We start from the raw sequence: 27,451 nt of genomic DNA on the forward strand, positions 1-27,451 counted from the left end.
AAAAGTTTTTTGCTTCATGTTACTTCATTTAACTTTATTGCACAGAATGATGTATGAGGGCTGTTTTCACATTTATCAGATGAGGGTGTAACGTTTCTGTGTGCTCACTCTCTGATCAGCCAGCAGGATTTGTGACATTACAACTAGTCTGGAGCTGATCCTGGTCCAGTATTCAATTTACACAAATGTGATGTGGAAAGGTGAAACCTCCAGTGCACAAACACTCAGTGTAGTTGCAATTTGCCCTTAACTTGAAATATATAAAGTGAGAACAGATAATTAAATTCTAAAAATTATTTTATACAACTTTAATTATTTTGTGAGACTGTCTGTTAGAGATGGGACAAACAATTATGTTGCAGGTTCAAATAGTTTTATTTTAACAGGTTTAATGTACTTTGGATAGTTCTATTATTAATATTGTGTTTCCCTAATGGTCCTCTCTGTAGAAATCTGTGATTGTTTATTCTGAGCCATTATTATTATACACTATATATACTGCAGACAGTAGTTCACGCTATTCCATTAAATTAATTATTTAGCAGGGAGTTTTAACACTTGCAGGGCATTGTATGTCAAATTCTCATTATGAGCTGACCCCCCCCCCCCCCCTAAAGGTCTGATCCTAGAATCGCCCCTGCTCGATACATATCTGCAAGGAGATTTCTGAACATCTGCTGTAACACCTGTTGTCATTTAATCCTGCTTTATTTTGAAGGAGCGTGGCGGAAGTAGAAACAAGCTAATGCTACTAGCTTGCCGTGAGTGAGAGAGAGAGGGCGGCGTAACGGCAGATTTCAGACCCGGTTTCTCACCGATACCGAGGAGGACGCCGGGGGGTAGCCAACCCCACATATATCTATCTGATAAAGAAGAACACTGTATTGTCACGTTAACCAAACCGGGGGGAAGACGAATCCAGTCATTGAACGGGTGAATATTAACGTTAAGTTGTTGTTGTGCTCGGTGTCGGTAATTGTCGTCGGCTGAAAGCTAAACTCTTGTTAGCCGCTGATGCTAACAGCTACCAGCCAATTTGAACCAGTGTTTTTTTAAAGTGTCACAAACATGTCCACCAACACTGACTATATAATGTTCTTCTCTTCTCATTTCAGCTATAACTCTGCTAAAAAAAAACAACCAAACTTTGGAGGAGGTAAAGTTGGGGAGGTTTTTGTTGAACTTTAAGCTGCCACAGTGAAGTGAAGTGAAGCTCCGGGCAGGTGGAGACACAAGCGGCCCGGTTACACATTAGCGAAGCCGGGGAGCCGGAGAGAGAGAGTCCGGGGAAGAAACACCGGTGGGGTGCAGCAGCCAGCAGCAGCAGGGGAGCCAGCTTTAAAAGCTTTAACCTGCCACTGGGTGCCGGCCGGGTTCATCCGGACTGAATCCTCATGAATGGAAATCGGAACAACAGGTGGGATCCTGCGGCCGTGCTCGCTGATTTGGTGCCCAGGTGCTGCACTCTGCACTCTGGTGGGGTTATTTTCAGACAGGGTGCAGTCCGAGACATATATGTTTGACCAGTGGCGATTCAAGCACCCCTAAATTTGATCTCAGCACCCCTAAAAATACATAAATTATTATTATACCCCCCCCCCCCCCACTAAAAATTATTTTATACAACTTTAATCATATTGTGAGCCTGTCTGTTTAGAGATGGGACAAACACTTATGTTAAAAGTGCGGGGTGCGTTTGACCCCCCCATATTATAGCTTTTTAGAGGGTGTCTAGTACTTTAAAGTTAACATAGATATATTAAAAAGCTGGTAACACAGTGGGTAAATGAGTCTCTTGATCATAATGGGTAACTGGTGAACACAGATATTCAAATTGCAAACTCCAGCAAACAAAAACCGTCTCTGCAGTTTTACCAGCCATTTTTTATGCTTCTTATCTGTATCTGTATCTGTGTGTGTCTGTGTGTGTCTTTCTTTTAAGCCAGTCTCACTTTCTTTTTGTGTCTCTCTTTATTATCTACGTCAGTCTTCCTCGGCTGTCAGAGGCAGGTGGCGATCCTGTCAGGTGTGCCTGAAGCCTGAGAGGCTGGCTCACTTTCAAGGAGGGGTGTGTGTGTGTGTGTTCATATCCGTTTGTTGAAGGGGAGGGTGGTGAAGGGGGAGCCTTTTGACACCAGCTGCTCCCATATTCATCCTGGCTGTTGGATAAAGTTCAGTTAACTGCTGCCTCAGTTAATTACAAATCAATTGAGCATTGCATGGCATAAGTCAATTTACTTTTTGTTGCCAAGGGGCACAATTTGTGTGGCATAGCTTGTATATTATTGATGTTGCTGGGGCCAGTGGTGGACTGAGAAGAGAGAAAAAACGAAAGAAAAAAAGGGGGGGGGCAGGGGGGGTCATGAAACTGACCCTCACCCACTTTATACTTTATGAACACATACAGAACAAAGCTTTATTAGAGATGTAGCGTAAACTGGGCATTTTTAAAACACAGTCAGTGTCTTGATTAACAGGCAGGAGTGTATTGTAGAGCTTCTAACTATTAATTGATTAGTCGATGGACAGAAAATTAATCTCCAACTGTTTTGATCATCGATTAGTTTTGAGTCTTTTTAATACTCTTTGTCTTTCTTTAGTATTAAAATCTTCTGGTTTCTATCGTCTTCTATGATAGTAAACTTGAATATCTTTGGGTTGAGAACTGTTGGTCAGGATAAAACTAGACAGTTGTGGGTGAGAAAATGATCAACAGATTAGTAGATAAAGAAAATAATCATTAGTTGAAACACTAGTATATTTAAATGTGCGTTTATGTGTCGACAAGATTGCCGTACTCTGCCTGTTCATCAAATTCTTTATGACACTGATATCTTTGAAAACAGGCCTGCAACTAACAACTAAAAAATGTAGAGCTGCAACAATTAGTCAATTCATTGTCTAGCTGACTACTATTAAACTAATTGGGCAACCATTTGATAATGAATCATTTCAAGTCATTTTTCAACAAGAAAATATCCACCCTCATGTTACATGTTAATATTTTTTGCTTGTGGACTGATGGTCAGGACAAAACTAGACATTTGAGAATGTCACTTTTTAGGACACAGTCACATTTTTCCACAATTTTCTGACATGTTACAGTCGAAAACAACTGATCGATTTTTGATGGAGAAAATAATCAATAATGAAAATAATTGTTAGTGGCTGCCCTAATAACCTCTCACAACCTGAGCTGATATTTCTCAGATAGTTTGTTTTATTTAACCAACATGTCAAAACCTAAGGATACTCACTTAATAATGACATAAAGCACAGAAAAACAGCAAATCCTTCCATTTAGACCAGCTGAAACCAGTGTGACCTATTTAAACTACAGATTCATCAATGAACTGTTTGAACATCAGAACTCTCCCTGTCACCTCATCCTCATATCTTTTTAATTCATTAAACTCCTAAAATGTGTAATTTAAATGGGCACAATGAGGGCAGCACATTTTTTTGATTGAGTGGGTTTACCCCCCGACACAATTAATGTGTTACAGAATGAAGGTTTTCATTGTTGGCTCAGTGTTTGAAGTGGTGAATGGAAAAGGGAAAAAAAAATGTAGCAGCAGCGTGGCAATTTACAAAACGATCTTTTCTTGTTGCTTGGCTCACCGGGAAAAACTTGTTATGCCGCTTCAACTGGCCGATCTTCCCCTCAGTGAAGCTGTTGAAATGATCGGACACAGGAGCGATACGTGTCTTTATCACCAAACTGAGAATAAGACGTTTAAAAAGACAGCATCATAAACGGTGTATTCTGAATTTGACTAAATCAGCACTTCATTTGAGCTTAATATGACACGTTAAACATTAAAGTCTGACACCTTGTAATCCAGAGTGTCAGATTTGGTACTTTTGGAAAGCAGTGATCTCTTAAAATGAATTAGACTTAAAGTTCTCCAGCACATTACAGATGATTTACTAGCTGTGGTCTGGTTGGTTGAGGAGGTTAAAATGACATTAGCTGTAATAATAAGATTAGCTTCACACATTTTTCAGTCTCAAACCTTCAGTGTGTTAAGACTGTGCAGTATGACATCAGTGGAGTAACTCTTTGAAAGTGTGTGGGTTGAATGTCAGCGCTGTGTGGGCCGCTCCTGCCTGTGCGGTGCATTTGTATGATGATGATGATGATGATGATGATGATGAAGCAGCCTGATAAGTGGTTATTAATCTCGTCATTGTTGCTCTCTCCACACGGAATCTTTTGTGTTTTTGGGTCATTATTATTTAGTCGTGCGGTAGCTGCTTTTCTTGTCTTGTTCCTCGTGCAGCACGTTTTCCCATAATTCCTCTTAAGAAACAACAACAACAAAAAAGCAACATAATGTCGGAGAGTTATGTTGTCGTCGCTCACGTTTCCCCCTTTTGACAAACGGACGTCTTTGTCGCCAGAACCTCTCAGACAAATCCATGTGCACCTGTTTTCCCTCCTCTTGCCAGCATGCCTTCAGTTGCCATGGAGAAACTGTAGCCACATGAGTGCCATCGCCATGGGAACAGCTCAGGGGAGGAAGCGACCTGGCGACGCATCAGCAGAGAAAGTGGAGTCTTTTTTTTTAATGTATTAACAGAGCAATACCTCCTTATGGCAGGGTCAGCCCTTGACCCCCGAGAGGCGCCCGCTGCTGCGAGGCTGAAACAGTTTCATATTTTCCACCCACAGCTGCTCCGTCTCCACTAATTCATCATCACTGCCAGACTCCTTTTCTTCACACTTTTCCCCCCTGATTACAACAAAGTACATATCTTCTTTTTTTTTGTTTGTTTGTTTGTTTTACAGTCTGAACTCTTAGTGTGTGTGTGTGGTTGTGTGGTTGTGTGTGTGTGTGTGTGTCGGTGTGTGTGTGTGTGTGTGTCGTTGTGTGTTTCTGTGCGCGGCGGATCCTCTGACTCACATTCATGGAAATTGTGTGGTTGTGTGATGTCAGCCCTTTCACCGAGTAGTTTCCAGTTTGGCATTTATGAAAATTGATGTCAAATTGGCGTGGTTGACGCCCGCCTACGTTTTCTTTCTCCTCTCCGTCTGGCAAAAGGCCGTGTCAATCAGAAGAAATTTGTGACCGATGAGCTAGTTTTTTACACAAAATGCCATAAAATTGTGAAGCGTTTGATTCACTTATCAGATTGACAGGAAGGGGAGGGGCAAATGGCGTTTGTTTCAGTTTTGTCAGTTTTTACTTGAGGCAATCTCTAACGTCCCTAACACTGTTCAGTTCCACCAGCCCTGTCTGCTCTTTCCTCCTTATTAACCACTTCCTTCCTCCACAGTCAGTTTGTCTTTTTTCTCAAACACTTCAGGTTTCCTACATTCACGAGTATCAGTTTGGGCTCAGTTGTAGCTGTCGAGACACAGATGGTCAAGAATTTACATGAATGGTTTAAATTCGGGGCATTTCGTATCACATTAAATAGTGACAAAATATTGAGGAAAATTTGTTTCATGTTGAACTTTTTTATTCATGGGTTTTGTTGTTGTTTTTTGGCTGCTATTTACTACAGAGAGATGGTATACTATACTATAGTAATATTTGGTTTTAGCAAAAAGTTGCCTATGTACATCCAGCATATGGAGCATAATTAGGAGTTCATTTGGAGTCATATTTGTGTCAACTTGTCAAATTTAGGTCCAATATTCAGTCTACTACTGACCCTGTTTTGTTCTTCACCAGCTCCTGAAGGGTTAGGATATCTGCCTTTTTAGCTGCTCACCACCTAGTCACTAACTTTGTCTGTCAGGCAGGTAGTGTATAAAAGGCTTTTAGAGCGTTTTCACTAGACTGTTGCCCTCTGTGGCTGAAAAAGACACTGCTGATGGTGAGATTGAACTAAAAAGTAAAATGTGTAGGCCTAAAGGCCAAAATAAGGAGTCAAAGATGCTAAAATGTTCTGTAGAGCTGAAGTTTGGGTGATACTCTGGGCGACGTTTTTCTTATACAGAAAACATTTGTTTCATTGTTATATTAAATTCTGGATTATAGCAGCTTTAACCACTTACATTAACACCAAGTCAACATAGATGGTGTTGATATTAAAATTGTAATTTATTAAGAGTGTGCTGTTAATCCTTTTTTATTTTTTTTTTTTAACTCATTCATATTTTTAAATGTGTTGTTTTAGGAGCCGCTGAAGCCCCAGCCCTTTTTTCGTTGCCACGGCGACCTGGCTATGGCACCATTGGGAAGGCCATCAAGCTTCTGGCGAACTGCTTCCAGGTGGAAATCCCCAAGATCGACGTCTACCTGTATGAGGTGGACATCAAGCCTGATAAATGTCCCCGCAGAGTCAACAGGTGACAGAAAACACTTAAACTGGTTTAAGACTTCACAAACAAGTACTGTTGAGTTTGTGTCAGTGTGGATAGATATATTGATTGTGGTGATGTGTTTTTCTTGGTCTTTGTAGGGAAGTGGTGGACTCCATGGTTCAACATTTCAAGGTGACCATCTTTGGTGACCATCTGCCAGTTTACGATGGGAAGAGAAGCCTCTACACTGCGAGCCCGCTACCCGTCGCCACTAGCGGGGTAAGACTTTACTGCTCGTGATTCATTCAGTCTTTACTAACTCAATATAACTTAAACATTTGATGACTAAAATTAGTTTTCATCAACTTTCTTGGGTACACTTAGTTAATGAGGAAACCCTGAAAATAGATTCATAAAGTTGTACAGCACAAATAACCCTTGTGTTCCTCTTCAGGTCGACCTGGATGTCACACTGCCAGGTGAAGGTGGGAAGGACCGCCCGTTCAAAGTCAGCATGAGATTCGTGTCGTTGGTCAGCTGGCACATGCTGCACGAAGTCTTGACGGGACGCAATGTGCCTGAACCGCTGGACCTGGAGAAACCCGTCAGCACTAACCCTGTTCACGCAGTGGATGTAGTCCTTCGACACCTGCCCTCCATGAAGTACGATCTCTGACCTGGAAATATAGATAAATGTTTTTCAAATTATAAAGAAATTAAAGCCCATGCCTTATACTTATATGGCAGAGTTGTTAAAAGGTTAAAAGTTTAATAAAATCCTTTAGTTGCTCATTAATGCTCCATTAATAATTGTGATTAAAATACACTGGTGTAGTTTTCTATTCCCCGGTTACGGTTTCTGCTATCAATGACTGCTTATTTAGAGAATATTTACAGTCTAAATAGTCCTGGATTAAGCATGAGAAGAATATTTTCTGTTCTCTGGGCATTAAATTGAATCCAAGGATAAGCAGGAACAGGAAGAGATACTGGAGCTGCTGTATAGCTAATATTGTTCACATTGTATGAACAGTATGTACCAAAGGTGCCCTACAATAACTGATGGGGGGTATATTTTTAGTAAATTAGGCAGCCCAAGTGGGATTTGGCAGCAGATTTGACAACAGGCAGATATGGATTAAAAGCATCTTTTTATGTAATCTACATCTGGATGTACCAACTAAAATAGCTTTCAGTAACAAGAGCAAAAAACCCTTTTTTAGCTCCTCGTGGTTCAGATCTGTAACTCAGGCAGCGCTTGTGTTACGCTGCACCTGGTGAACCACACGGGGGAATGCAACTCCCAGCTGTGGTCTCACGGTTTTATTTCTGTGCTCCACTAACCTTTGTGTCACCTTCGTGCCCCTCTTCGCTCACCAGGTACACCCCTGTCGGGCGGTCCTTTTTCTCCTCCCCAGAGGGCTACGACCACCCGCTAGGTGGAGGAAGAGAGGTCTGGTTTGGTTTTCATCAGTCTGTACGGCCAGCCATGTGGAAGATGATGCTCAACATTGATGGTGAGCAAGTATTAAAAAAAACTTCAACACACCAAGGACATATTTTAATTTCAGCTCCTGTTAGGGAGAGATTTGGGGATTTTTTTTTTCACTCTGACATGATGAACACTTGTGACAGAGAAATCTATGATCAGATCAATAACTAAATAAATTAAACAGCTCTTGTATCTCCTTAAAAACCTTATGAAAACCTCAAAAGGCTCTGATTTTGTGCATAAGATTTATTTTAGTTGATCTTGTTTGAAGTGGTTGACTTAAAGTGTTTCATCACTGAACAGTTAAAGTCTCTGCTATAAAATGTAAACATTAATCTCTTTGGCACTATCTACTCCATATCTCCAAATGAACCTTCATCCACCTACACCTGTGTTGTTATTGTTGTTGTTTTTTACAGCCTGACTTTGTCCTGTATCGTTTCAGTGTCAGCCACAGCTTTCTACAAAGCCCAGCCAGTCATCCAGTTCATGTGTGAGGTCTTGGACATTCACAACATTGACGAACAGCCCCGCCCGCTCACAGACTCCCACAGGGTCAAGTTCACCAAAGAGATCAAAGGTACTGACTGCGCGTCACCAAGGAATGGCAGAGCCTCTGCTTGTTTTCACTGCGCTGCCATTAGAGGCCTCTCCCTGCGCCTCTTTGTGTTGTTGTAGAGGAAGCTCCTGTAGCTGTTTGATGTTGTAGTCGACAATATTCAGCGTTTGATGCTTTGCGTGTTTTCACGCCTCATTTGATGCACAAAGGAAGCAGAGATAAAAGTTGAATCTGTACTGCAGAGACATGCACCTATTCAGATATTCACTCAAAAATTTTGCTGATGCTGATTTACATTGATACCTCTGCTGTCTGTACAGGTCTGAAAGTGGAAGTCACTCACTGTGGAACCATGCGTAGGAAGTACAGGGTCTGCAATGTAACCCGCCGCCCTGCCAGCCTCCAGACGTACGTTGTTTTACTTTCGAACCAGAAGCTGTTAACCCACACACAAAAAAAAAACTAGCAATACATTCAATACACTCTTCTTGTTCTTTTGAAACCCGCAGATTTCCTTTGCAGCTTGAGAACGGTCAGACAGTTGAACGCACAGTGGCGCAGTACTTCAGAGAGAAGTATAATCTGCAGCTGAAGTATCCCCACCTGCCGTGCCTGCAGGTGGGACAAGAGCAGAAACACACTTACCTGCCCCTGGAGGTAAGGAGAAACTGTGAGAGGGTATCATTCATTGCCAAATACTCATTTGATATTTTTACTCCTAAACCTGGAATATTAAAATCAGTGCCATGAATCATAAATTACAGTTTTATATCCGTTCTGTTTCTTGTCAATGTCGGGCCCCGCCATATGTTAAAGCCAGCGAGAATCATACCAAACCTCTGAATCATAGTCCACATCTTAGATTCAAACATGTTTTAGTGTTTATACCCATCGACTCCTGTTTCCACCAGCTGGAGAAACGATACATTAGTCAGATGATAGTAAGTAGGATTAAGAATGAGGATGAAAGAAAAAATTAAGAAAGAAAAACAACATCAGGAAAAATGGTGACATGCATGGATGAGATTGACAAATAGAAGTTGTTCAGAAATAACTCTTAAATCAACATTTTCTATGATCAATTATGAAAAAAAACATTACTTCAGCTCCCATATCAGCTGAGAATGATGTGAGCGTATAACAGTGTCAGACTGTGAAGTGTAATGAAATGGCAGTCTGATCATCAGGCTGGATTAAGAGCCGGATTAACCTGAATTACTGTTTTTTTTTTTCTTTTCCCCGTCTAGGTGTGTAACATTGTTGCCGGACAGCGCTGCATTAAAAAACTAACTGATAATCAGACGTCGACCATGATCAAAGCAACGGCGCGCTCTGCCCCCGACAGACAAGAGGAGATCAGCAGACTGGTCAGTATCCTGTCACACAGAGAAAACATATACACACAATTCTACATTTTTGTCTCTCTTAACTAAAAACAAATCTCCCTCTCTCTCTTCACCTCAGGTGCGGAGTGCAAATTACGAGGCCGACCCGTTCGTCCAGGAGTTTCAGTTCCGCGTTCGTGACGAGATGGCTCAGGTGATGGGTCGCGTCCTGCCGGCCCCCATGCTGCAGTATGGCGGCAGGGTGAGCTCTGAACCCTTTATGGTACCTTCCCTTTAAATCACGCTTCATATGCATGTGTGTCCTTCATCATTTCTGTGTGTGTGTGTGTGTGAGACAGCAGGGTTTCCTCCAGTATGTCTAACGCTAAGTGTGGACTAACAAAAGTATCTACACTTTAAACATGATTTTACCAAACAAAAACAAAAAAATGATGATCAAATAAATAAGTGTTGAGATATATAAACTGCATTAGTACTTGTATTAGTATGATTTGAAAGTCATACTAATATGACTTCAGTAATTTAAATGAAAAATGAAACATGTCATTTCTGGGGAGGAAACCCTGTGATCTGTAGTTTTAGTTTCTCATATTTGATGTGCTTCCTCTGTACACCACAATTCTCTCTGGTCGCCTCTCATCTGTTTCACATCGTTTCTTTGTGTAATTGAACCGAATTTGCTGAGATTTTACACTCTTTTACACATGCATGTTGTTTTAGAGAGATCATCTAGAGAAGTCATTTTATTTTAAACATACTCTGTTTTTGCATGTCTGTCATAAAAATACGTTTTTTCTGAATGCACAACCGAATCAGAAATGAGCACAGATAAAAATGAATAATAAATGAATCTCTAATGCCATCATTAGCTTGTTTTATTGATCAGTAGCCCCTGATCTTAAGATCCTGCTGGCTGCCTTGATTCTTTTGAACCCCATCACTTGTCTATGTGTCGATGTACTGTTTGTGTCAGCGTGACTGCCAGCCCCAGCAGATCAACCCTGCACTGTCGTTGCAGAACCGCACGGTGGCCACACCCAGCCACGGGGTGTGGGACATGAGGGGGAAGCAGTTTCACACCGGAGTGGAGATCAAGATGTGGGCCATCGCCTGCTTCGCCACCCAGAGGCAGTGCCGCGAGGAGATTCTCAAGTGAGCTCACAAAATCATTGTTGTTGCTCAGTTTGGTTACTTTTAGCTGAGTGGCAACGTGATAAACACTCTGATTTGAGGCAGTGAAAAGCTAAGGAAGCTATGAAGAAAACTTCACATTAAAAGAAACCAAATAATCATTTAAATTGTCGAATTCTAATTTTGTTCAATAACACAAATTTTTTTTGGAATAGAGACAGCATGTTACTCCCTAATTGAGTTTTAATTTTCATATTAAATAAACATTACATTATCCTGTGTGGTAACAGCTTTCTTCTTTTCATGCAGGAGCTTTACTGACCAGCTGCGGAAAATCTCAAAGGACGCTGGGATGCCAATCCAAGGCCAGCCATGTTTCTGTAAATACGCCCAGGGAGCTGACAGTGTGGAGCCCATGTTCAGACACCTGAAGAACACCTACGCTGGGCTGCAGCTAATCATCGTCATCTTGCCTGGAAAAACACCCGTCTATGGTATACAAATAATCGTTAAAAAAAAAAAAAAAAATCTAATACAGTCTATCAGCTCAGGATAAGACAATTAAAATCAAGAAGTGAATATGTAGAAAGATTCAATTCAAATCTTCTTGGCTACTTCTGTTTACTCAGTTATGACGTTTGTGGAGCTTTTGAAGTGCAAACAGAGATATGGCTGCGTGCTAACATGAACATCTAATCTTTGACCCACAGCTGAGGTGAAGCGGGTGGGAGACACCCTCCTGGGCATGGCCACCCAGTGCGTGCAGGTGAAGAACGTAGTGAAGACGTCCCCACAGACCCTCTCCAACCTCTGCCTCAAGATCAACGTCAAACTGGGCGGCATCAACAACATCCTGGTTCCACACCAACGGTAAAGACAACAAAGCAAATAAAAGATTGACAAAGAACTTGTGCGTTCTCTCTGCTGCGCTGATAGATGACATTATGACAGGCATGTTTACCTCACTAGATATATATTCCTGATATTTCTCTCCTGGCTCACTCTGTTATCTCTGCGTCTGGTTGTCAGAGACACCGTTGTGACATCTTGACAGACGGGTTGGAAGATAAATTTGTGTCTCTTGTCTTTCATCCAGGCCCTCTGTGTTCCAGCAGCCAATCATCTTCCTCGGGGCTGATGTCACTCATCCTCCAGCAGGAGACGGGAAAAAACCATCTATTGCAGCAGTAAGCCTTCACTTTAGAATAAAACTTGTCTGTCCTCACCACTTTTGTGTATATTGAAATATAGCTGACACTTACATTTTCTTGCAGGATTGAATAGATTGTATCTTATCTTATCTTATCTTACACTATCTCTATCAGTCTTTGACAACAGCTGCTTCTCCTAAAATGCTGTTTCACTGGTAGCAAGCTTTAGCTTCTGGTGCAACGGTGTAAAGGATATTTGACCTTGTTGTTTTTAAGCTGTACTCTAACTACAGTAAAGCTGATGTGGGCTTATGTATCAGTTTATGCTCATATTTTACGCTCTATTTTAGTCTGGCTTTTTCTATTTTTCTGTACTTTGTTTTATTTTTTATTATAATTGGGTTGTGTTTTTTAATTGTATGTTTTAATATTTCCAATTCTTACTGTTAAATGTTTGTTTTTATGTAAAGCACATTGAGTATGAAATGGACAGGGAGAAGAGTTTCCTGCATTATTTTAGAGCTTAAGTTGATAGTTTAGAACATGAAAGTATGATTTATAAATATATTTGTTTGTATTTTAGTCTTTTTATTTCTTACAGATATTTTCACCAATGCAAAGAAAGCCCAGAAAAGCCAGAAATGTAGTTCATCTAATTCTGGTTAATAAGCTTTTACAGATATCATCAGCATAGTGTCTGACTTGCCTAACAGCTGCTGTGTCTCTCTACAGGTGGTGGGCAGCATGGACGCTCACCCCAGCAGGTACTGTGCTACAGTGCGAGTCCAGAGGCCCAGACAGGAGGTCATACAGGATTTGGCCTCAATGGTGCGAGAGCTCTTGATCCAGTTCTACAAATCAACCCGATACAAGCCAACCAGGATCATCTTCTACAGGGACGGAGTATCTGAGGGCCAGTTCAGACAGGTGTGTTAACTTGTGTCTTTGTTTAGATCTGTTTTGTTTTCGTGTGGTTACAGAATCAAAAAGAGTCTCAAATGTCTTGATAAGTCCAGTTTGGCCAGTAACTGTTTGTTGTTTGTGACTCTCCACCAAATTAGCAAAGATAGGTTATTTATACTGTTTTTACTTGGCGATTTAAACTCAGACTGTGAATTTCTGTATAGGTGCTGTACTATGAGCTGCTGGCCATCAGGGAGGCTTGCATCAGTCTAGAGAAGGATTACCAGCCAGGGATTACCTACATCGTCGTTCAGAAACGCCATCACACACGCCTCTTCTGTGCAGATCGCAACGAGCGGGTGAGTAACTCAAAGAATTTTGATATTATTGATATTGATATTAATGGAACTCAGAGTTTACTGTTTGTTATAGCTGCCTCACAAAAGGTTGAAAAGGGGGATTTGATATGAGGTTCACTGCTTTGATCTTTTAAAGAATGTGTTGAATTGTATTGTTTAGGTTGGAAGAAGTGGGAACATTCCTGCCGGCACCACAGTGGACACGGACATTACGCACCCCTACGAGTTTGACTTTTACCTCTGCAGTCACGCTGGAATCCAGGTAAGCCTCTCAACACCAACACAGACTTTCAACACCCTGCTTTGCTCTTAATAATTACGGCACAGAAAACAGTAACGAGATGATAGTTTTATAAGAGGAGGAGGAAGGTAAGAATATCTGTTTTTGACAACAGAAATAGGACTAGAAAAATCTATGACCTTTTGTCTCTCGCAGTAGAGAGCAGCCTCTCTGCTGCACTGTTAGCTCCAGAGAAAGTCAGCTTTGTCAGAGCTGCCGAGTGGGCGCAGGGTTTTTGAGGTGAAACAGACAGACTGAGCACAGAGTTACTTTCTTTTCACCAGACTTGATTTAAGTTGGTCTGCCAGTTTTAATTTTAGCAGCAGCTTGTTGTTTGCACTCTCTCTGTGGCTCTGCTTTCTCTCGGGTGCGATTAACTCTGCTTCCTCCCCCCAGGGTACGAGCCGGCCTTCCCACTACCACGTGCTGTGGGACGACAACTGCTTCACCGCTGACGAGTTCCAGCTCCTCACCTACCAGCTGTGCCACACCTACGTGCGCTGCACGCGCTCCGTCTCCATCCCAGCACCGGCCTACTACGCCCATCTGGTGGCCTTCCGTGCCCGCTACCACCTGGTCGACAAAGAGCATGACAGGTACGCTACATTTGGTCAAATTGCGTACCTGTCAAATTTGGATTCATTTTTTTTGAGCATATGCTACAAAATGGCAATATTGTGATCATTTTCATGCCACCTTGACACCTTGTACGACGTTGACTTTCTTCTTCTTCTTCTTCTTCTTCTTCTTCTTCACCTTCACCTTCACATACTTCTTCTTCACAAATTAAGTTGGATTGGACTTAACATTACTTCTCTCTGTCTCTGTGCTTATTTCCTCCCGACAGTGCCGAGGGCAGCCACGTCTCAGGGCAGAGTAATGGCAGGGATCCCACGGCGCTGGCCAAGGCCGTTCAGATCCACCACGACACACTGAGGACCATGTACTTCGCCTGATCGCGCCCCCCTCCCCCACCACTTCCCTCCACCTTTACCAGCCACTCAGCCAGTCTTAGTGTCCGACTTTTTGGATCGGCCGCCTCGTCTCATCGAGTGGAGCGGCGTCGTGCCGTCGCAGCTTTGTGGCCGCTGGCACACGACGACGGCAGCAGGCTGCGTAAGGATGTCATAAGCCAGAGAGGAGTACAGCTGCATTATGCAATTTGAAACCAGCCAATTATTTCTGTGCTCCCACCCATGCATCTGTTTCAGCCCCCTCATCTCCTCTGCTGTATTTTAAATCATGACGGATTCGGTCTCCTTTTCAAAAATGTCACCTCCTCGCCTTCCAGATTTTACAGCAGCTTAAAGTTTTGTTTCTTTTCTTTTTTTAATTTCTTGTGGTTTTTTTTTTTTTCTCTTTTCTGGATCATGAAACAGAGCATGGCGAGGTTTAGCAGGGAATATAAAAACAGCAGATTTTTTTTTTTTTGTTTGTTTGTTTTTTTGTTGCATGGGTGGGTACGAAGCAGAACCAGTGAGGACCTGACTTTGAGCCTCACATTGAGCCCTAATGCCGCTGGTTTATATTGTAGACGGTTTTACATGTTTGTGTGTTTTGTTTTTTTCAGCTTGTCTAGATACGATACTGTATTTGTCTGTCGGGTAAATGCGTGATTGCCACGGCGTAACGTTAGTCGAGAACACTCGTTTAAAAACAAAAACAAAAACAAAAACAAAAAAAAAAACAACAAAGCTTTGCCCCCTTTTTTTAATTTTTTAGCTCTCGAAAAACGGCAGGCTGCCTTACCGGTTACTCTTCTGTCTCCCTTTAAGCCCGTGGTTTCTCACAATCATTCAGCCAAGACAGTAAGAAGCGTATCTTCTACACTCTTACCAGCACAGACACTGAATGATAAAATCTTAATTATGTTTTTTTTTAAACAAAGCCACGTACATTGCCATTTTTTGAGGCATTGCGTATCGCTTGTTGCCTTACGGCGAGGTGCATTAAAAAAAAAAAGACTGTAAGAAAACAACGCCATGGCCACGAAATGGACAATTTAAGAAAAGGATAGTCTCACTTATAGCTCAGCTTGGTACAGAGTAACATACCAAACATTTCTCGTGTGTTTTATTCGTCATGCTATTTATCAGTTTTTTTGTTTTTTAACTTAAAATAACATTTATTCTCAGCAATAGAGCAGTTTATATCTTCTTATGACCACAAACCTTTCAATTCTTTTCTTCTTTTTTTTCACACTTTTTACATTTAAAAAAACAAAAAAAAAACAAAAAAACTGACCAATTTATTCATCAACAGCTCCTTCAGTGCAATAAGGTGTTGATGCAGAGAGCGCAGGTTCAGGTTTTGTTAGTGATCGTTTTTCGATGAGTATTCGTGCGCTAAAAACGGTTCCTCCCTTCAGCTTAAGGGGGGTTTTTATTATGAGTGAGGTTTTTTGAGGGGAAGTGATAATGAATTTGAGATTGATGCCACAGACGTTGAATGCGTGGCAGATGAGTCGTCTGATGGTGTTCTAGGTGAGATTATAACAAAGTGCCTGATTTGGTTTAGAGCGTGAAATGTTGGCGGGACGGAGGGTTTTTTAATCGTATGTTGGTTCGGGCGCCTCTGTTGATGCGTTAGTGAGTTAACAGTAACTGTAACTAAACTAAAAAACACTGCACTGCCTGACACAAAGGGGCTCGACAGCACAGTCACATCACGGTCCTGGTTCGTGTGATTGTTTGTTTTCTCATAAGGAAGCAATTATAACCCATAAATACAAAATTATAATATTAAATACAAATAATTTTTCCTCGTATAACGATTTAATCATTGCTCAAATTTCAGATTAAATTACAGAAGCTAAACAAAATTACAATTTAAACCAAAACTTTATTGTCATATGTTAAAAATCTATTAAATTTAAAATGTTTCCAGGAACAGGTAACAATCTTGTTTAATGGATCGCTAAATAATTATCGCAATAAAAGTAGTATGTAGTAGTAAAAGCTTATTTCAAAGTAATGACAGGAACAACTAGTAATCTTGTCATGACCTCAAAAATCAAAGCAAGGTTTTAAAGTAATTTTTTTGTGTGTGTGAGTGTTTGTGAGAAAATTTAAAATAACATATATAATTGGCGTCTTCGGCCTTCCGTACCATGCAGTTTTAAATGTGAATATCTGAGCTGTGAGACATGGAGCCCGATGAAGGCAAAGGCAGTCAGAGCCTTCAGATTGAGATTCAGAGTCTCCATCAGTGATATTTTGCTAGGTTAGGTTTCAGAGGGTCTAGGGGGGCCGGGTGTCACTCGACTGGCAATATTTTAGCACCAAAACCGGTTTCAGTACTCAAAACTAAATCTAGTTCTAAGATGGTGCTCTGTCTAAAAATCCCTTTCTATTTTGGATCAAATGATATATCATTATAGGTAACGCTTTACTCTACAGGTCCACAATCTTCTACTGATTTCCCGGTAATGTTTTGAGTTATTAGAAGGTATTTAACAGTTAATTTTAGACATTTGGTACAAATTATAAGAAAAAACTGAGAAAAGTGTTAAGTCAGTATATAGGCGTCTATTCATTTTAAACTTTTCAGGTTCATACATAGATGCTCTTTATCAAAATGTCTTAACTAAATAGACATTTGACAATTCTTTAACTGACAGACTTAATTTTCAGTGTGTAGTTTTATATGTTTTTAGGACATTTATTTAAAAGTGTCATAAAATGTGGTAGTATATACAGGAAATCTGCTTACTATAGTCTTAAGAATCTGATATGCTAATTTGTAGTTTGACTGAAAACTAAAGTATTTTCTGTCTTTTAAAGAAAAATGACCAACTACACTAATTTAACAGAAACTTTATTATAATTAGTACCAAATTGCATCATGGTCCTAAAGATTCACCATTAAATCAAGGTGCAAAATTAACTTCTTGGTCCAGTCACTTTTGTCTGGTGAGTAAAACAAATCTACCAGGTTTTTTTTAATATACAATTTTGAGCCCTGCATTAAACGCCTGAAAACTACTCTGAACATTTCCAGGAAATTAACATGTAAAATAAAGCGTTTCCACATTATGCAATAACAAGGCAGATTTCTCTCTGCTACCTTTATAACAATAAGGAGTTAAAAAATCTATCGGTATAATCACATAAAATTAAAAAAATCAATCAACCAACATTATGAAAGTTTATCAAGTTTTATCTCGTTGCCTTAAATCTGTCACAGTGCTGCCGTTGTTTGGACGCCCCGCCCTGCAGAGTGTAGTTTTAACACAGACGGTTTCGTCACTTGGACCAAACCACCGTGCCTGGTCGAGGTCGAGCCCCCGAGGGACTGCGGGGAGGGTCGATTATAACTCTGTTATAACTCTGGCAGCTTCACAGCGTCGTGCTGATGGTCTCTGTGCTGCTAACTGTGCTCCGCCACATGTCACCAGAACCAAACTTCAGCTGCTATAAGAACAAGAAAAAACATTTTTATTTAATAATTCATCAGATACATATATATATAATTAATACAGAGAGACTAAGAGGTTATGGTATTTTACTGCACTTAAAAAAATATATAAAATAAAAAAGATGCATGTGTTTGGAGTCGAGATGATGTGCGTTTTTAGACTCTTTTTGCCTGCAGTTAAAACTTTTTTTTAACTATAATAATAATAATATTAATAATAATAATGATAATATCCAAACCCCCTCTTTTTATTGTGTTTTTTGTCATGTTGAAGCTGTTTCTTAATGTCAGACATTACCAGCATTTGATTTTTACTTGAAGAGTCAGCAGTTGTGGGCATGTTTAACATTGTTGGCTAGTGCTGGGACGTATAGTATATATTGAGGTTTTTTTTTTGTTTCCACTCTTGACGCCACGTACAGTAAATCGACCTGAAGAGCCTTTTTTTTTTTTTTCCTCGTGTGATTTTAAAGGAAAAAGAAAGAAGATAAAACTCAAATTTTTAAAGTCTGAACGGAGATATATTTATATTTAAAGATATTAATGTAATGCACACACTACTTATCTTTTTTTTTAAAAACGGAGTCCTATTTGATGCGAAATCGTAACAGCTGTACTGAAAAATGACGTTTTTAAATATAATCGTAGTGATTTTTTTTTTAAATCCAAAAAATTTGATAATGCAATACTTAACGTGATAAAAAAGCAAAACCGATGCTGCATTGACCGGCTTTGTGGAGACAGTCTGGGAGGGAGGGAGGGAGGGGAGGTGGGAGATGGGGGATTGTTTTGTCATGTAGTGATGAGATGAACCATCAACCGTTCTCTGCTGCTTCTTCTTCTTTTTTTCTTCTTCTTCTTTTTTTATTGACTAAACTAAAGGCGAGCTGTGAAGACCTCCCTCTACTTTTTGAATAATTTTAATTTATCATCTCAAAAACAAAAAAAAAGCTCATTGAAGGAAGTGGAAGATTTAATACATTTCTTAATAATGCATATTCTTTTTTTTCCTTTTCTTTTCTTTTCATATTCACGAGAGGAGGAGGAGGGTTGAAAGTTCATCCTCAGACTTGTCCGTTACAGACTGTGCCTTTCCTGATGGTGCTGAAAAAAGGAAAAAACAAAACAAGAGTATAAATCAAAGAAATCTTAACGTTGAGAACGAGAGTCTACATGAATATATTGATACATGACAATACTGTAAGTTGTGATTGTGTGTGTGTGCGTGTGTTTATGTGTGTGTGTGTGTGTCTGACATTTATGCCAAGAACACAAAAATATGCAGAACTGATCAGTTTTGGAGCTGACAGGACCAAACGGCCTGTGGGGGTGGGGGATCGGGTTTTAGTGGACGGGCACTCTGGATCACAACCCCAAAAAACACATTTACTTTTAAAAACACGATCACGAGGGGCGCAAACATGATGTAGCATTATTTATTTTTTCGACTTTAATCTCCACAGGAGGACTCAACTCGTCTCTTTTACTGCCTGTAAAACATTTTTCATCGTTCACTGTCGGTTCACGTGTCCATTATTTTTTTTAATGGACGGCAATAATGAAGTTTCTGTGCAATCAGTTTTCATTTTAGTTTTTCTTCTTTTTTTTTTTATGTGAAATTTTACAGTTTTGGGATAGTTTGGTTGTGTCATCACGAGTGCCCGTTTGCCCACAAATATAAATCTTTTACACCTCTGTGGTTGGCTGCATATCACGCTCAAAAAGAAAACAGTGATGTTTGGGTTTGACAGTATATTAATGTGCTTTTTTTTGCCTGGTTATGACATTGTGTCACTTTTTAGAAGTAAAAACTGTATGTCAAGACTTTTTTTTTTTCTTTTTTTTCTTCTTTTTTTTTTTTTTGTCTTAACATTTACCTTATCCTGGTCCTAAAAGTTGAGCCTTTTTATTTGGTTGTCATATTTAATTTTTTTGAATAAACTACTCTATGTATGAAATGTGTGTTTTTGGGGTTTTTTTATGTTTGAAGTAAGCTAAGTGTTTTAACTTATTGTTAGGACCCTACGAAAATGTAGAAGAGGGGGAAGAGGGGAGTAACAATTAGGACAACTTGAAATAATGCCAAAAGCAAGGATTTATTAACAAATCATTAAAAAGATATTCCAGAAAGCCAAACATGATAAACAACTAAACACAAAACAGACTTCTCAAAAAAAGAAGAAGAAAGAAGCCGATCATGGAAGTGGAACTGAAAAGAAACACTACTATTAATCACAAATCGGGGGGTACTATCTCAAAGTTACACAAACACACACACATACAACAACCACTATGCTGCCGGATGGCCCACTGGCACTGAGTTTAACTTTCCACTGAGTTAATAAGTCGTAGCTGAAGGAGGAAGAGGAGGAGGGCAGAGAAGAAGAGCACAGCACCAAAAAACAAAACCATACTACAGCATATAACACTCATAATTAGTAACAATTACTACTTTTATTGGACGATATATTGTTTCAGAAATAATCGCGATAAATGATATTTTTACAATGTGGTTATCAAACACTTATACCAAGATCTGTACTGCAGGCATGATATTTTACAGGTGAACTATATTCACTGTACAAAATGACTGAAACACTGTTGTTAATTATAAATGACTATAAATAATAAAACAACAAGCCTCCTTGGGTATGTGAAAGGCACTATATAAATCACACCTATTATTAACAAATATACATACACATTAAACTTGAATTAAGAAAGATGATACATATACAAAAAATGCTGCCTATAACTTAAAAAATATTGGACAAAATATATCCAGATACCGATATATCCATGAAAGGCCAATATCGGCCAATAATGGTTCTAGTCTGTATATGTGAGCCCTGTGATGGACTGGTTGTACCCTGACTCTCACCCATGGTTTGGCTGGGATTGGCTCCAATCACAGGTAATGACGTTCACATCAGGTATCAATGCCTCGTGGTGTTTATAAATCAATATTAAACTATCTGATGAGCTACGATGAATCGCATGCTGCCAATAATGACGTTTAGTTTAATCCCACTAGTGCTTTTACTGAGTAGATTTTAAAGTGCTTGAGTTATTTTGAGACTTAATTTTATTGTATTCTTCTATGAAAGCAGTCAGGAGAATTGTTTTAGTCATCTTTTCCCTTTCAAGGTGAACTGAGAACACTTTGTGATGAAAAAGGATGCTCAAAACTTCAGGGAGAAGGTCGCACAAGTGCAAGCCGATCCCGGTTCGAGTCCCAGCCGGAGGTCCTTTGCTGCATGTCACACCCCCCTCTCTCTCCCATGTTTCTTGTCTGTCTACTGTTAAATAAAAGCGTCTGTGCTAAAAAAAAAAAGAACTTGAAGAATATGTGGGGCATTTAAAGAAAATTGTCCCTTTTTATAATCACATGTAAATTAGTTTTATTCATGTTGATATTCATGCTTTGTCTTCTTGTGAAAGATAATCTAGCAGTCTCATCACATCCACTACTACAAAAAATATACCCAAGTCAGTTTTGGTTCCAATTCTTCATGAAAATTGGCAGCACTTTTATCTTATTGGTCTCAAAATGTCTTATTTCTTTGTGTGGATGTATGTATTGTATGGTGTAATTAGACACTAGATGAAATGATTAGAGAAATTATGCTAAAATTAAAAAAATACTCTATATTTAATGAGTTAAATGCTTATCTGTAATCTACAATTTACACAAGAAGACAATTTTTACATTTTTGCACCCTCTTCAGACTCTTTGTGTGACTATAGGATAATTCATTAGGTAAAAGAAGGTTGTAACATTAATACAATTAATAAAAAAAAACATGAAAGAGTACAGATTGAATAGTTAAAACCAAATGAAATGACCAGTTCATTTTCAGGAAACTATGGGACCATTAAACTGCATCTCAATATGATTCCACAAACAGAGAATAAGATAAATATGAAATGATATTAAACATGTAACTTTGGTGTATTTGGTTAAAATAAACATGAAGATCCAGATGTTTCACCTCACGTTCACCTTTCCTCTTCTGGATGGAGCCTTTTTCTTTATCTTTTTTTTGTAAATTGTGGGCGTGCACAATAAACTAATAAATGAACAAAGTGACTGTCTGTCCTGTTGTGGCTCTGGAGTGTATAGCAGGACACACGACATTCATTATTACTGTGTCAGGAAATGGCCACAGGGCGGTTATCAGTCAGTGTTTGAAGTCCCTTCAGACCGGAGAGAGACTCGCTTTATAGATGCGCCTCACTACAGCACTGTTTAATGTCTGTTTACACTTCCGCCTGTCTGTGCTTATAACTCCAAATTAGCTCAGCGGCGGACGTCCCTCTTCTTCCAGTTTATGTAGTCTAGCAGCCCTGGATTTTTAATTGCTTTATCCCTTGTTCCTATAAAACACTCATCTTTGATTAAACAGTGTCCTTGTTGGCCTCTGAGTCACAAGCAGGCAGCTGTTAAAACATTATTTGAACCAGGATGCTGTGCTGTGTGTCTGTGCAATGATAAGACCGGAGAGCTTCCAGTTAACCGGTCTTCATGTGTGACCTTCAGGCACACATGAAGGAAGAGATACAACATGTACTACATTTACCTCTGTCTGTGGTTTGTGTGAACCTTCAAAAATAAAATGAATTATGAGTAAATGAAGCAAAGACGGATTTCTTTTCCTTCATAGTTTGTTTCACATGAAGGATTTTAGTGGAAGAGGAAGAGATGAAGAAGGGGAGACGCTTATGCAGTAAGGTAATACAAATATATTTGTCTGTTTCATCCCTTTATTTATCTTATGACCCCTCAAATTTATCTTGGGGTCCCTTCGAGGGCACAACTGCAGAAGAGAGTGTGTGCATGCTGCTGCTCAAATGAACAAATTTAAGAGACACTCAACAATAATTTGTGTTTAAATGCTGTCACTAATGCCTTCAATAACTTATAAATTAGTTATTTTTCATGGCTTCAGATTATTAATGAGCCGTTTGCATGAATAAAAAATATTTGTAGATTTTCTCTCACTGGATGAAAGCAGCAGAGTATCCAGGCGACAAACCATCTATTACTGACTTAATAACAGTTATCTATCCTTGGGTAATGACTCTTTATTAATGGCTTGCTGGCAGTTTTCAGGGTACACTTGATGGCTTCAAGTTAAAGAATGAAAAAATGACAAAGTGCACAGCAGAGGTCATTCTCAAGTGCAGCTCATTATGCACAAATGACTCTTAACCACCACTTATCTCATCAGCGACAACTTATGCTGACACTTCATAAGCATGCCTTACTTTAAAATACATTTTCACACTTTCATCCAATGGTGTTGAGACATGCAGGTCGCTTTGCTTTCTTTTGACTTTCAGTGCGCTGAGCCTCACAGATGAAATAACCTCAACCTTCATTTGAATGAGATGAAGGCCATGAAAGACATCTCACAACCTCAGCAGATGAAATTAAAACTTTCTGCATAGATGAATAACGCTAGAAGTAAATGAAAAATGTTTTTGTGTGTCATTTCACCAAAGAAACCGTTTAACTTCAGATTTAAATGTAGTTCAAATCAGCAAGTAAAGAAGCCCCTAAAAGTTGATTTAAAGAATTTCTTAAATGTAACTAAACAAGCTTCAGTCAAAGTTTAAGCTCAGAATTTTTTTTTTTTCATATTTCATTATTAATTTAGATAACATCTGCTACATCAGGATTGTGCTTTGATTAGATTTAAAGGTGCAGTGTGTAGAATTTTAATGGCGTCTAATAGAGCGGACTTGGCAGAAATGAAATATGATATTTACATGTATGTAGTCTATAATCACCACTACCTTAGAATGAGCCCATGTACATGTATGGAGTGCAGCCCCTTTATGGTTGTATTATAAGAGTTGAAGCATTTTCCCCATCTGTAAAAAACTCTTATAGGGCTGAATGGACGCCAATTTTGATCCACTGTCCAGCACGGTCCCCTTCTACAGAGGCAACCATGTTTCTATAGAAGCCCAGAATCAACTAAATAAACTTGTTTTTCCAGCGTTTCACAGCCGTTATAGGTTGTCCAACAAGCTTGGGAGGCGGGGTGGGGGTAGGAGGGAATTTAATTGGTTGCAATCTGAAACCTCACCACTAGATGACCCTATACCCTACACACTGGTCCTTTAGTTGACAGTGCTAGAAACATAAGCAAACAACTATCAACAACTATCATCATGTGATTCAACCAAAACTGGTTTAACGTGAAAATAGTGTGTTCCCATCACTCATACAAAGAAGCACATTTTTTTTCAAGGTGTTAAAGATTTTTATGGCAAAGCAAAGTTATCTGCCAGCCACAGTTATAATATTGTCAAAGCTTCTTTCATTAGTTAGATTACAGTAACAATTCTTTCCATTTTTTGTGCAGAAAATAAGAAACACATACAAAACAAAAACGCATGAGGAGGAGCTGCTTTCTGGTATTTTTCAGTCTTGGATAGTCTCTCGTGACACACCGCATCTCAGGATGTGCAGCTTTGCCATGATGTTCCTGAAGCAGTGACTCAACATGCTTCTGACCGCCGCAGAGGAGAAGTAGAAAATAAATGGATCCAGGCAGGCGTTGAAGGTGCTGGAGAGCAATGCCATATTCCTCCACTTTTCACTCTCCTTACGCACAAACCCCACCACATGGGAGGCGTTATAGGGCCCGAAGCAGACGGCGAATACTATCAGGGTGCCAAGGGCCAGGCCAATGGCTCGCAGCCTCCTGCGCCTGCTGATGTTTGGGAGACGCGACAGGATGAGGATGAAGTTTGCATAGCAGTAGCAGCAGATGATGAAGGGGATACAGAAGAGGACCAGGAAGAGCTCCAGGCGGACCGGCAACACGATTCTCAGCTCCTCTGCAGTGAAATTCAGGTAGCAGGTGGTTGGAGGCACCGTGGTGCTGTTGTTGTCACTATCTCCACCATTTCTCCACTGGGCGTATGGCATGATGTAGACAATACTGAGGTTCAGAGTGGTCACCACCCAGAACATGATGCTGGCCAGCACGGCGTAACGAGGCCTGCGATACAAGGAGTGCCAGAGGGGGTGGACGACCCCCAGGTATCGCTCCACGCTCACAGCTGTGAGGAGCAGAGTGCTGTTGTAGATGGAGACGTAGAACACAAAACCAGTGAAGGGGCACAGGGGGAAGGGCAGCAGCCAGGCCATGTTGTCAGAGGCCTCCTTCATTTTGAAGGGCAGGAAAGCGAGGAAGATGAGGTCGGAGATGGTGAGGTTTAGGAGCAGGATGTCTATCGGGGTTGCCTTACGTCGCACTTTGCGGTAAAACGTGCAGAATGCCAGGATGTTGGCGGGGACCCCCATCAGGAAGGTGACGATGTAGACGGTCAGCAACAACTTACTGGACAGCATGGTAGCCGTCCACACCAATAACTCTTACAGATGCTGGATGAAAGAAAACACGAGCTAGGATTTATAAAAGAAAAGAAATGCACTCATTTCATAAACAATTACGTTTTTGAGTTTTCTTGGCTCCCCCTTGCTTTAAAACGGCATTTACTGATGATGTCAATCTATATTTCCTTATTGTCTACAAAGCCAACAATGTCTGTTAACCTGTCTCAACACTTTTCAACTTCCCTTCGCTATATCTAGAACTCAGCCCTGACACCACAGGCTCATACTAAAGAAGTACATCTTTAAACACAGGACACAAATACTATATACATTCTTTTAAATATATAAATGTTTTTAGTGTTACTCAAATGGGAGTAAATTGTGAATTTTTGTGACTATTTTTAGCAGTGTTTTTTTGTGCTGTACTATCAGGACGGTGTATACGAGATAGATACATAGTTGACAAAAATACACTATTGAACTATACTTTAAACTTTAGAAAAATCAGCAGCATAAATCTACAAAAACAGAATTCAATTTCAAGTGGCACTGACTAAAAGTGATGATGCTATTAGTGCAAAACTGTCGATGCCGGTCAGTTGACTGTATGCCTTTTAGGTAAAGTAATCACATACAAGTATGGATCAATTCAAGAAAGAGAAAACACAAAAGATTATAAGAAAAATACTAAATATAGCCAGATTTATCCTTTAAATCAACAGTGGCTCAAAGTGTTTAAGTCCAGTATTCACCTCTGCTGTATTCAGTTTAACCTACAACACCTTACTATCAAACAATAGCTACATGTATGAAAAAAAATAGTAAAAATATGAATATACAGCCAGACATTCATGCTGCTGACCAGATGTAAACTATGTCCTTTAATAAAAGTATTATAAAAATCTCACCTCTGTCAAATTTGATAAATCAGGATCTCCATCACTGTGCGGCCATCCCGTCTGACGCTGCAGCACACTGGCAGCATGATGTGCCTCCTGGAAGTCGACTGTTTGATCAGATCACAACATGCATCACACTCAACATGCACGTCCCACTGAATATCCGCTACCTGGCCTTCAGGGGCGGAAATTTAATAAACTTCTGCTGCATAATCTTTGTTCTGTCCAAACATCATCACCCAGCAACCGCTCAAAAGCTCCGCCTACTGTTGTTGGAAATGTATTGTCATAACTTTTTGTATCAAAGGCCTCGACCATGACAAAGACAAGATGATCATCAATGACAGCTTTTAACAACAGATGGAGCTTCTATCTTGTTGTGATCCACAATTGTTCTGATTTTTATTTTCAGTCTATAAATGACTCCCTCGAACATTTATAACTTCCTTATTTTGTATTGATAACAATGGTGAAGGAATCATGCAAATGCCTATTAAAGCCCCTAATTGTTAAGTGGAAACAGGGAGTTTCCTATTAAAGTAGGTAAGTGTGAATTATTAAAAAAGATAGCTCAGATATGGTATTTTAAGAGGCTTTGATTTTGAAATCACACATCAGAATGACCTAATGTTTTCAGAGTGACTTCCTGAGGTGGTGTACTATCAATTTGAAGGGAAATTGTTGATAGATCATATCATGATCTTCGGAAACTGGAAGACTGAAGTTATTTCTATATTTTTTTAAAAAAGTTGAGTGTTTTTCTTCTTTTTTGCCTGAATGAATAACTGTGATCATTTTCCCCAGAAGGTTATTTATTTGTTGTTTTTTTTTAATCAGCTCTTGCATGTTCCTATACCTTAATGCCTAATATATATACAGGCTCTGCAAAATAATATGGGGGCTAGTTTGACCCTGGTCACCATTCAGCCAACCTGACCCTCCCTCTTCCTTACCCTTTTCTCGTCTCGTACTGTTCCTTTTGTTACCTGTGGTTTTGACATTTGGACTGATTCTCATTATAATCTGGGTTTTTTGTTTTTGTTTTGAGCATTAAAGGACCAAAAGTGGCAGATTGCCTCCCCCTCACCTTCCAAGCATGTCGGACAACCTACTGTGGACGTCTCTAGAGCCACTGTTTGTTTTGTCCATTCTGGGCTACTGTAGAAACATGGCAGTGCAACATGTTGGGCTCCGTGGAAGAGGACTTATTACTCCCTATGTAGATATAAATAGGTTAGCACAACCGTTTTCTTATTTTCAGATGGTTATACACAATTTAAAACACACTTATTAATATTATATCCC

At 39.8% G+C, this 27,451-nt stretch overlaps 2 protein-coding genes across 2 annotated transcripts; one reads left to right on the forward strand and one right to left on the reverse strand.

Moving 5' to 3' along the window:
- The first annotated feature begins 1,356 nt into the window (after nt 1-1,356).
- ago3b (argonaute RISC catalytic component 3b) lies at nt 1,357-14,438 on the forward strand. The gene is made up of 19 exons (XM_053333960.1): nt 1,357-1,417; nt 6,130-6,301; nt 6,415-6,535; nt 6,711-6,919; nt 7,637-7,773; nt 8,194-8,328; nt 8,628-8,715; nt 8,817-8,964; nt 9,555-9,674; nt 9,772-9,915; nt 10,639-10,805; nt 11,094-11,278; nt 11,495-11,654; nt 11,881-11,971; nt 12,668-12,862; nt 13,063-13,197; nt 13,358-13,459; nt 13,874-14,073; nt 14,325-14,438. The coding sequence occupies exons 1-19, from the start codon at nt 1,399-1,401 to the stop codon at nt 14,431-14,433; spliced, it is 2,637 nt and encodes an 878-aa protein (XP_053189935.1). The 5' UTR covers nt 1,357-1,398; the 3' UTR covers nt 14,434-14,438.
- A 9,888-nt stretch (nt 14,439-24,326) lies between these two features.
- LOC128373875 (free fatty acid receptor 3-like) lies at nt 24,327-25,274 on the reverse strand. The gene has a single exon (XM_053334069.1). It carries the CDS (start codon nt 25,260-25,262, stop codon nt 24,327-24,329), a length of 936 nt encoding a protein of 311 aa, XP_053190044.1. The 5' UTR covers nt 25,263-25,274.
- Nucleotides 25,275-27,451: the final 2,177 nt, after the last annotated feature.

This window comes from Scomber japonicus, chromosome 15, assembly GCF_027409825.1.
Source record: "Scomber japonicus isolate fScoJap1 chromosome 15, fScoJap1.pri, whole genome shotgun sequence".
Lineage (NCBI taxonomy): Eukaryota > Metazoa > Chordata > Actinopteri > Scombriformes > Scombridae > Scomber > Scomber japonicus.

Excerpts from the sequence above, each read along its gene's own strand:
- ago3b (XM_053333960.1), top strand. Across the intron at positions 8,329-8,627 it reads GTTCACCAAAGAGATCAAAG|GTCTGAAAGTGGAAGTCACT; the intron begins GTACTGACTGCG and ends CTGTCTGTACAG. Across the intron at positions 11,279-11,494 it reads TGGAAAAACACCCGTCTATG|CTGAGGTGAAGCGGGTGGGA; the intron begins GTATACAAATAA and ends TTTGACCCACAG.
- LOC128373875 (XM_053334069.1), bottom strand. The coding sequence starts at position 25,262 with ATGCTGTCCAGTAAGTTGTTGCTGACCGTCTACATCGTCACCTTCCTG.